The 10983-nt window shown below is 35.5% G+C and overlaps 1 protein-coding gene across 1 annotated transcript in view; it reads right to left on the reverse strand.

Annotated features, from left to right (window-relative positions):
- The window catches only part of LOC106465844 (multiple PDZ domain protein-like), a gene marked incomplete at its 5' end in the record, with an annotated part of 65327 nt that overhangs the window by 14250 nt on the left and 40094 nt on the right, over positions 1-10983 (reverse strand). The window contains one exon of the mRNA XM_013926086.2: positions 5680-5846. Coding sequence (XP_013781540.2) covers positions 5680-5846 — 167 coding nt within the window. The remainder of the gene's footprint in view (positions 1-5679; positions 5847-10983) is intronic.

Raw genomic sequence — 10983 nt, forward strand, 5'->3', positions numbered from 1 at the left:
GCATGCGTCCAGAGTCACGTGACTTCCGCTGTCGTAACAGTAATAACAAATGTCTATTAAATCTATAAAGTAACAAATACATATCAATTATTACTCAAATTATTATTTCAGTCGTTCTTAATGTATCAAGCGTCTACATGCAAAGAAAAGCCAAAAACTATGGTTTTTATCATTAAATGAAGATATATAGCCTAAAGATGCTTTGCGGGCCTGTCGGCGGGCCTGCTGACGTCATACTGAATATTGTGTGTGAGAAAAAGTTCAGTTCATAGTTTAGATTATTTGAGAACCAAGTGCTTGGTTTTTTACCCTGAATTTTGTGCTGTTTTATCCTAATTTGGCCACGTCACTAATTATGTCACTATAGTAGTGTTTCATTATCGGAAAGAACAGTGCCATCTGATAATTAACTTACCAAATTAGAACAAGTTCGTCTGATGATTTTGTTAATGCTTGCTCATGAAGTAAGTATCTAAATGAATAAACTGATCTTTTCCAGTTGGGCATGCTCACTGTTGGACGACGGAATTATTTAATTTTTTCATGTTTTACAGTTTTCAATGTTTATACGTTCGAATGAAGTATGCCTCTTTATTGTTTACTAAGCTGTTTTTCGATACGCTCTTAACAGACCTAATGTTTAGGCTTAACGCAGGCTGCTCAAGTCGCTCGCTATATAAGTCCTATCAGTGATGTCTCAACGCTATATAAAACACACTGAAGCTACTTGTTATGATCTGAGACCAGATAAACTTCGTATCTGTGACAGGAGGTATCTTAATGGATTCTGGTGCTGACGTAATCTGATTGCTGCTAGCCTAACAAAGATTCTGTTTCTGATTTTCTTGTAGCAAATGACACACGCCACAGATAATAATACATAAAAGAACCACGCATCAAACACAAAATGACAGAAAACATCTTAATTGCATAAAGCAGCCCTACTCTAAAACAACATCCTGGGGTACCAAGATGACGTTACTAAGCTGTTAAAGCAGTCTCCGGTCATGTGACCTTTTGGTTCCATACTACACATGTATATGCAAACTACTTGTACCTCATCCTGATAACATAATGTTGTCAAAACGTTGTACATTTATAATAAAGTTTTTTTCGTTATTCATTCAAGACGTCTCCAACCTTTTATATTCCTCGTCATCAAATGTAAACTATTATTTATTTACGAGTTTTATAAAATATAAATATATAAATACAGGGTGTCCGAGAAGACTAGAGTCATCTTAGGCACGAATGTTACAGAATGTGTCCCATATGCTGTCTTTGTAATTCGAAACAAGTTTGGATTAACAGCTAAATTAACTTGAATTTCTAATTCTGTGACAGCACCATGATCAGTCACGTGTCTGAAATTAAGAAAAGTCACAAATTACCTATGGTTCCAAACTTTTCCGACACCCTATATATATACACACACGAATAATTTACAAAACGTTATCCGTAATTTTTGGTCAAATATTCGTTTTAAAAAATTGTAGATAATTCATTTGTCAGTATATGTGAACCAAAAATATATTGAAATAATTGTAACCAGAAAAAATTATTGTTTATCCCATAAATAGCAGAAGACCCAATCATTTCGAATAAAATTTCAAATTGCATTAATTAGTATGATAACAGATATATCACACTGAGAACTTACCTACTAGGACTATGTATGATATATATCACACTGAGAACTTACCTACCAGGACTATGTATGATATATCACACTGAGAACTTACCTACCAGAACTATGTATGATATATCACACGGAGAACTTATTTACCAGGACTATGTATGATATATCACACTGGGAACTTACCTACCAGAAATATGTATGATATATCACACGGAGAACTTATTTACCAGAACTATGTATGATATATCACACTGAGAACTTACCTACTAACACTGTGTATGATATATCACACCGACAACTTATTTAGTGGAACTATATATATATGTATGATAACACATATATCACAATGAGAACTTATCTACTGGGACTATGTATGATAACAGATATATCACAATGAGAACTTATCTAATGGGACTATGTGTGATAATAGATATATCACAATGAGAACTTATCTAATAGGACTATGTATAATAGCAGATATATCACAATGAGAACTTACCTAATAGGACTATGTGTGATAATAGACATATCACAATGAGAACTTATCTAATAGGACTATGAATGATAACAGATATATAACAATGAGAACTTATCTAGTGGAACTATATATATATATATATATGTATGATAACAGATATATCACAATGAGAACTTATCTAATAGGACTATGAATGATAACAGATATATAACAATGAGAACAGATATATAACAATGAGAACTTATCTACTGGGACTATGTATGATAACAGATATATCACAATGAGAACTTACCTAATGGGGCTATGAATGATAACAGCTATATAACAATGAGAACTTATCTACTGGGACTATGTATGATAACAGATATATCACAATGAGAACTTATCTAATAGGACTAGGTATAATAGCAGATATATCACAATGAGAACAGATATATAACAATGAGAACTTATCTAGTGGAACAATGTATGATAACAGATATATCACAATGAGAACTTATCTACTGGGACTATGTATGATAACAGATATATCACAATGAGAACTTATCTAATGGGACTATGTATGATAACAGATATATCACAATGAGAACTTATCTGATGGGACTATCCCCTCCTCTCAATTTGGAAAAAAAATATATGTGGAGACAAGTCAGCAAAGCTCAAGCCTGTTGAAACATTATATTTTTACATACTTTAAACTATAATGTTACGACAGCGGAAGTCACGCGACCCTGGAAGCATGCGCGCTGGAGTTTCTAGAAGGATCATGACTTTTCCTGACAACTCTAGTCTGCTCTAGGAGCCCTTTTTTGGTATATAAGTCCGGCAAATAAAGCGGAGAGATAATTGCAGATAGATAGATATAGAGACAGATAATTGAGTCAAGCGAGCAGTAGTGACGGTAATATAAAGTGTGTGTTTTGTTATATAGATTGCAAACGTATTGACTGTGGAAATTTTGTGTATTATAAAATTGTATCGAGAAAGAATAAACTATGTTTAATTAAGAAAGGAATTGTATGGCTAAAGTTCCTCGGAAGGAATTTATACCGGAAATTAACATACGAGCAGATACGCAACAATAACAACAAAATAAACTTTCGCTTAGATATACCTGTTAACTGATTTCTTGATGGAGTAGATTAATGTAATTTGATGTGTAAGTTAAATGTTGAGGTACAACATATGATTTTTCTGCAGAATTAAAACAAAAGCTGCAGTATCAACGTAAGAACCATTTTGAAAAAAATCGCTTTCCGTATCGTGCCAGAGAAATAATCTACAAATCTAAAATCTACAAAGAACTCAGCCAGCCGTGACTGGCCCAGCACGAAATGTACTTACTTAACAAACCTGTCATTTAAAGAAATAACAATAAGTTACGGTAAACAAATCTGTCATTTTAAAAAAATAACAATAAGTTACGGTAAACAAATCTGTCATTTAAAGAAATAACAATGAGTTACGGCATACAAATCTGTCATTTAAAGAAATAACAATGAGTTACGGCAAACACATCTGTCATTTAAAAAATAACAATGAGTTACGGCAAAGAAATCTGTCATTTAAAGAAATAACAATAAATTACGGTAAAAAAATCTGTCATTCAAAGAAATAACAATAAGTTAAGGCAAACTAATCTGTCATTTTTTTAAAGATTTAGCGTCGAAACTTACTATTTTTGTTTGTTTATATCAGAAATATGTCATGTATTCTTAAATGGTACAAACCTAAATTCTACAACGGCCGCGAGTGCACAGTTTAAACCAAAAGTTTTATATCTATGGAACATTGATAGAGTATAGCATTCTGTTATCTATGGAACAGTGATAGAGTATAGCATTCTGTTATTTATGAAACAGTGATAGAGTATAGCATTCTGTTATATATGGAACAGTGATAGGGTATAGCATTCTGTTATTTATGGAACAGTGATAGAGTATAACATTTTGCTATCTATGGAACAGTGATAGAGTATAACATTTTGTTATCTATGGAACAGTCCATTAGGATCTTACGACCCACGCTAGAAGGAGGTTCTTACAACAGATTTATCACTGCTGAGTGGACGGAATGGAAATTCAAACTGTCACTAGCAGATCGTTTTTTTTCTTCACAGCAACGAATAATGTGACTATAATTAGAGACAACGCTCACATACCGACCTAAAAAGTTTTTGTTGGGAGGGGGGAGAAAGGGTGCATGATTTAAAAAGTTTGACGATCTCTAGTATAAACGGAAACATAATTTAAGAGCTATGATATCATATAAAAAATATAGTTCGGAAGAATGAAATAAGTGTATTATCGATGTTCTTTGATTATTTTTCCGAATGAAGTTAATGCAAAACTAGAGGGACACATATACCTCCTCCACGGAGAATTGGTCATATTTGGCCCTCAAAAAATATGAAACTGTGTCCTTATGTCTGTTTTTATCAAGAGACACTGACCATTTTTGACAGGACAATGAGGAATAATATTCTACATATGTTCACGAAGTTTAATAAAAATCCGATCACTTTTGATTGAGTTTTAGAGCAAAAATAGTGAAAAATTGGTCCACATGTTAACAGATAGGGATTTGTTTATTTTCATGACCTTGACCCTTCAAAAACTAAGTACTTCTAAGTTGGGTTCTAGTCCAAGTGTATACCAACTTTCGCTCAAACCCATACAGCCGTTTGAGAAATCTTGCTGATAAATACTAACAAACACACACACTTGGGGGGGGGGGGCAAACATAACATTGTACTAAAACAATACATTTGAAGCAAATGGTCATATCAAATAAAGTAATTATCTAACTTTTGTCCAAAGATCTATTTATTTTACACACACTCACAAATGGTCATATCAAAGAAATTAATCATCTAACTTATGTTTAAAGATCTATTTATCTTACACACAGTCACAACTGGTCATATCAAATAAACTAATTATCTAACTTTTGTCCAAAGATCTATTTATTTCACACACAATCACAAATGGTCATATCAAAGAAACTAATTATCTAACTTTTGTCCAAAGATCTATTTGTTTTACACACAATTACAAATGGTCATATCAAAGAAACTAATTATCTAACTTTTGTTCAAAGACCCAGTTATCTTACACACAATCATAACTGGTCATATCAAAGAAACTAATTATCTAACTTTAGTCCAAAGACCCAGTTATCTTACACACAATCATAACTGGTCATATCAAAGAAACTAATTATCTAACTTTAGTCCAAAGACCCAGTTATCTTACACACAATCATAACTGGTCATATCAAAGAAACTAATTATCTAACTTTAGTCCAAAGATCTATTTATCTTACACACAATCACAACTAGTCAGAGTAAAGCCTCCGTTTTTTTTTTTTTTGCTTGTTTGTTTGTTTATCATGTCGGACGATGAGAAACTTAACAGCTGCGCCGGTGTTAAGTCACGGTAACTTTCTGTCTTTTGGTGAACAATTTTCAAACACAATAAGTAATCATTAACTAACCTGTCAGCGTATACATTTCACTATTATCGTGTTTCGCAAGTGATCTTTGTAACAGGTAATATCTTACCTTGGACGCTGTGCTTGGAGTTTTTCTCGGACGTTTCCGGTGCACGAAGACCATGTTGAAGTCCGTGTCCGTAGGCTCAGCAGTCCCTTTCTCCTCACCCACTCTTGGATGGCAGTAGTCAGAGTAGAGACTCTTCCCAGCAGAAGTACAATCGCACCATCTAAATTCTAGTACAGTATGAAATATAAAGTTGGGATAGTTATGCATTACGGTTTGGTTTGAATTTCGCGCAAAGCTACATGAGGACTATCTGCGCTAGCCGTCCCTAATTTAGCAGTGTCAAACTAGAGGGAAGGCAGCTAGTCATTAGCACCCACCGCCAACTCTTGAGCTACTCTTTTACCGTCACATTATAACGCCCCCACGGAGGAAAGGGCGAGCATGTTTGGTGGGACGGGGATTCGACCCTCAGATTGCGAGTCGAGTGCCCTAACCACCTGGCCGATAGTTATATAAACCAGTGAACAACTTAATGTAAAAACAGTTTATTTTCAGTCACATTGTGCTACTATAATGCGAGTTAAAAACAAAACCTACTTTTTTCGCACAATAAAAGATGCCATATTTCAGCCGACTAGTTTCGGCAACACAATAAAACTGAATTTTCAACACCACAGTCAGAGTTACAGCCCAATAACTCAACACTACAGTCACAACATCTGTCTGTTGAAAGTGCTAGTTATATTTTTCAAATACGAATTACTAATCATTTGATCCACCGTTTATCTCACTCTCATGAGCTCATTAACTCAACACCATAGAGTTACAACTCAATAACTGAATACCACAGCCAGGGTTACAGCCCAATGTGTGTTTGTTTGTTGTTCACTTAGTTGTAGCCTTAAAAAAAGGTCAAGGTCGAAAGTTTGATCTGAACTATTCTATAATTGTTGTTTTTCATAAAGATTAGAGTTACCGCTCATTTACTTCTTGCGTAAACAATTCTAATTTCAAAAGAGGCCAGGCGTGGCCCAGTGGAATAACGGAAAAACAGAGAGATATTAATAGGGCATATCTCGTTTTATTTTCGAGAATTTTAACTGATGGGGGAAAGCAGCTAGTCAAAACAACTCACCGCTAACTCTTGTTTGACAGAATATTAAGCTCTGGTCGTCACTTTTACACTGCATCCCCTCACTCAAAATGTGGGGCACGTTTTTACGGTGACGGTACGCAGACCGTATATATTCGGAATTACTGATAGGACGTGGGACATAGAAAGACAATGTGAAAGTTGAAACCCAACATTTAGATATTGTGGTTTATTCAATTACAGTCAATTAAATTCGCTCGAAATCCTCGCATCACTAACTATTTTTACACTATAGACGGCCCAGCATGGCCAGGTGGTTAAGACACTCGACTCGCAATCTGAAGGTCGCGGGTTCGAATCCCTGTCACACCAAACATGCTCGCCCTTTCAGCCGTGGGGGCGTTATAATGTGACGGTCAATCTCACTATTCGTTGGTAAAAGAGTAGTCCAAGAGTTGGCGGTGGGTGGTGATGACTAGCTGCCTTCCCTCTAGTCTTACACTGCTAAATTAGGGACGGCTAGCGCAGATAGCCCTCGTGTAGCTTTGCGCGAAATTCAAAAACAAACAAACAAACAAACACTATAGCATATTAGTTGTAAGTTTTAGCACAAAGTTAACATCACAAATCATCATTACCATGGCTGAACGTAAAACCTCAACACTGTGATAGGTTTAGTTACCTGAAACAACAGAATATCTTGGTTCTAATAGGACTATCAGAAACACTAGAGAGAAAATAACAATGCATTCTTAGATCGGTGATGTAATGAATATATGTATGTAGGAAGACAGAGTCTGTTCGTTTGTTTTGAAATTCGCGCAAAGCCACCCAAGGGCTATCCGTGCTAGCCCTCCCTAGTTCTGCATTGATAGACTAGAAGAAAGACAACTAGTCAACAACACCCACCGCCATCTCTTGGGCTACTCTAACACGTAAACCCAGCTAACTAGCATGTAAAGCTAGATAACACGTAAAACCAAACTAACTAACATGTAAAACCAGTTAACTAATATGTAAAACCAGCAAACTAACATGTAAAACCAACTAACTAACATGTAAAACCTGAATAGAAACACCAGCTAACTAACATGTAAAACCAGTTAACTAACACGTAAAGCCAGCTAACTAATACGTAATACCAGCTAACTAACATGTAATACCAGTAAAACCAGTTAACTAACACGTAAAGTCAGCTAACTAATACGTAATACCAGCTAACTAACATGTAAAACTAGCTAACTAACACGTAATACCATATAACTAACACGTCATACCAGAGAACTAACATGTAAAACCAGTTAACTAAAACGTAAAAACAGAAAATTAACACGTAAAACCAGCTAACTAATATGTAAAACCAACTAACTAACACGTAAAATCTGAATAGAAACCCCAGCTAACTATAACGTCCTCGTAGTAAAATCTGAATAGAAACATCAGCTAACTAACATGCAAAACCCCTGAATAGAAACACCAGCTAACTGCATGTAAAACCAGTAAACTAACACGTAAAAGCAGCTAACTAATACGTAAAACCTGAAAGGAAGAACCAGCTGACTTACACGTAAAACCTGAACAGAAACACCAGCTTACAAACACGTAAAACCTGAATAGAAGAACCAGCTAACGAAGACGTCCTCGTAGTAAAACCTGAATAGAAGAACCAGCTAACTAAGACGTCCTCAGACTAACATTAAAAAAGTTAAAAAAAACGTAATACATACAAAGACACAGAAGATTCCAATGGAAATAAAATTAACACAAAATAAGAATAATCGCTTTAGTTCACAGGATAAAATGTCTAATGAGGGAGAGAATTTGGAGTAAGTTGGCCAGTTGCTATGATATACACGTTAGCCTAACTAAAAAACAGCGGGTATTTGTGTTAAACGTTTTTACATAAACTAAGAGAAAACATTGAACCAGTATCAAAGAAAGTTTTGTTTTTTTTAATACAAAGATACAGAATGGGCTATCTGTGTTGTGCCCACAATAGGTATTGAATATTTTTCCATTTGAATTTTAGATTTTTAAAGGAACTGAAAGGAAACTTGCAAACAGTATCAAGAAATGTTTTTAACACAAAGATACACAATGGACTCTCTGTGCTATGCCCATCACGAGTATCGAAACCCGGTTTTTCGCTTTACAAGCATTCAGGCTTACTGCTGAGCCACTGTGGGATAGGCAAATAATATTAAAAAGTCACACTCTCAATTAGAAGTTATGAGAACTTTTGATAAACGATGTGAACACGATATTAATGTAACATTACATTCACCCAAATCTTCTTATACAACAATTAATTTAAATATATTATTAAAATAACTATATATATCTGGAGACTTTTAGTACCAAAAACTGAAGATGTCTAGTCTTTGTTTTGAAAAAAAAGTTTGTTTGTTGATAAGTACAATGTTGCTTCATGGGCTACCTGTGTTGTTCTCATTGCGAAGATCAGACCCTTAATTTTAGCGTTATAAGCCCTCACAATTATCGCTGAACAACCAGGCGTTGGTAGCGAATAAAGAAGAGGCATTTTACAAGATATTTTTAAGTCTAGACTTAAGATACAACGTTTTAATGAAAAGCTAGGTAGGTTTAATTCACAAGTGACTAAATTCCGTTTTATAGTATTTCGGTTTTTTAACTGGAAACTTTGGAAATTGAGGCTGAGGTTCGGGGTGGGTGGTGGCACCATTTCAAAATTCGACCCTTCTAAAATCTTTAATGACGGAAGGAAACACGACAGTAGAGGTAAATTGTAACTGACATGCACATTACAACTTAATACTGGGACCAGTGGTGGCTTAGTATTTCACATGCCTGGACTGTGAATCCAAAAGTTCATGGTTCGCATCCATTGCTGCAAAAATGTGGTTCGTAATTAGAGGCCATGGGTGCGTTATGGGGATGACTGTCAAAGCCTACTATTCGATTAGAGTAACTCAAGTGTTGGCGGTGAGTGTTATTGACTACTTACCTTCCTTCTAGTCTATAAATTCAAAATTCTAAATAAGCCAGTTCGAGACTAAAGTTTTATAAATCTCTTACTGCATGCCACCCCCCCCCTCCCAGTGGCACAACAGTAAGACTCAAGACTTATAATGCTAAAAATAGGGTTTCGATACCCCGTGGTGGGCACAGCACAGATAGCCCACTGTGTAGCTTTGTACTTACATTCTTACTGCACATTTAAAAAATAAAAACAATATTATACCATGAAGAAAAAAATTCTAGAATACTGTACTGTATATGATTCATGAAGAGACAATACTATTAAGTAAATAAAATAATGTTTAGATGAAAAAACCCGAACAACTTATATATCAAAAGAAAGCGTTTATTAAATTAAATGGTTTCCATTCTTATCGATGATGCTCTTCCACCTTACAATCAGGTTGTTAATGCCATGATTAAAGAAATTACTTGACTTTGAAACAAAAAACATGTCGATGTCCTTTTTAACACCTTGCATATTTGCATACGTTTTCCCATTAAGATGGTGTTGCAGCGAACCAAAAAGATGGTGATCTGATGGTGCCATATCTGGAGAATATGGTGGGTGGGGGAGAAATTTCCAATCCAACTCCATAATATTGTGTTGCATCAAACGTGCCACATGTGGACGTGCATTGTGGTGGAGAAGAAGAACACCTTTCCACATGTGGACGTGCATTGTGGTGGAGAAGAAGAACACCTTGCCAATTGACGAGTGAAGGGCGTCTCTGATGAAGGGCTTGATTCAATCGTTTCAGTTGCTGACTATAGATATCTGCATTGACAGTTCACTGTGGATTGATGAGTTCGAAATGAATTACTCCTTTGATGTCCAATCAAATGCAAAGCCCCACTTTCCGCGGATGGAGTCCAGGTTTTGGGGTTGGAAGTAGACTGAGCCATTGTTTAATATTCGCATAGAGAATTAATTTTTCATCATCGGTGACAGTTCTATCCAAAAATGGTTCACGCGCCAGAAGAGATGAAGCAACGTTCACACGTTGGAAACGATGATCATCGGAGAGTTCGTAAGGCAGTCAAACACATTCTTTATGGAGTTGTCCCATATTCCTTAGATGTTTAGGTATTGTTTCATGAAAGACATGCAATTTCGGGGCCATTTCACGAGTGTGTTGCCTTGAGTTAAACTCAACAAGCGTCTCCAGAGCATCAATATCAATTCCAACATGTCGGCCCCTGCCATCACAATTTTTAAGACTAAAGTCAACTGAACTAAATTTGGTGAACCAACGTTGACACTTACGAAC

The sequence above is a fragment of the Limulus polyphemus genome, unplaced genomic scaffold (genome assembly GCF_000517525.1).
Source record: "Limulus polyphemus unplaced genomic scaffold, Limulus_polyphemus-2.1.2 Scaffold2071, whole genome shotgun sequence".
In the NCBI taxonomy this organism is placed as follows: domain Eukaryota; kingdom Metazoa; phylum Arthropoda; class Merostomata; order Xiphosura; family Limulidae; genus Limulus; species Limulus polyphemus.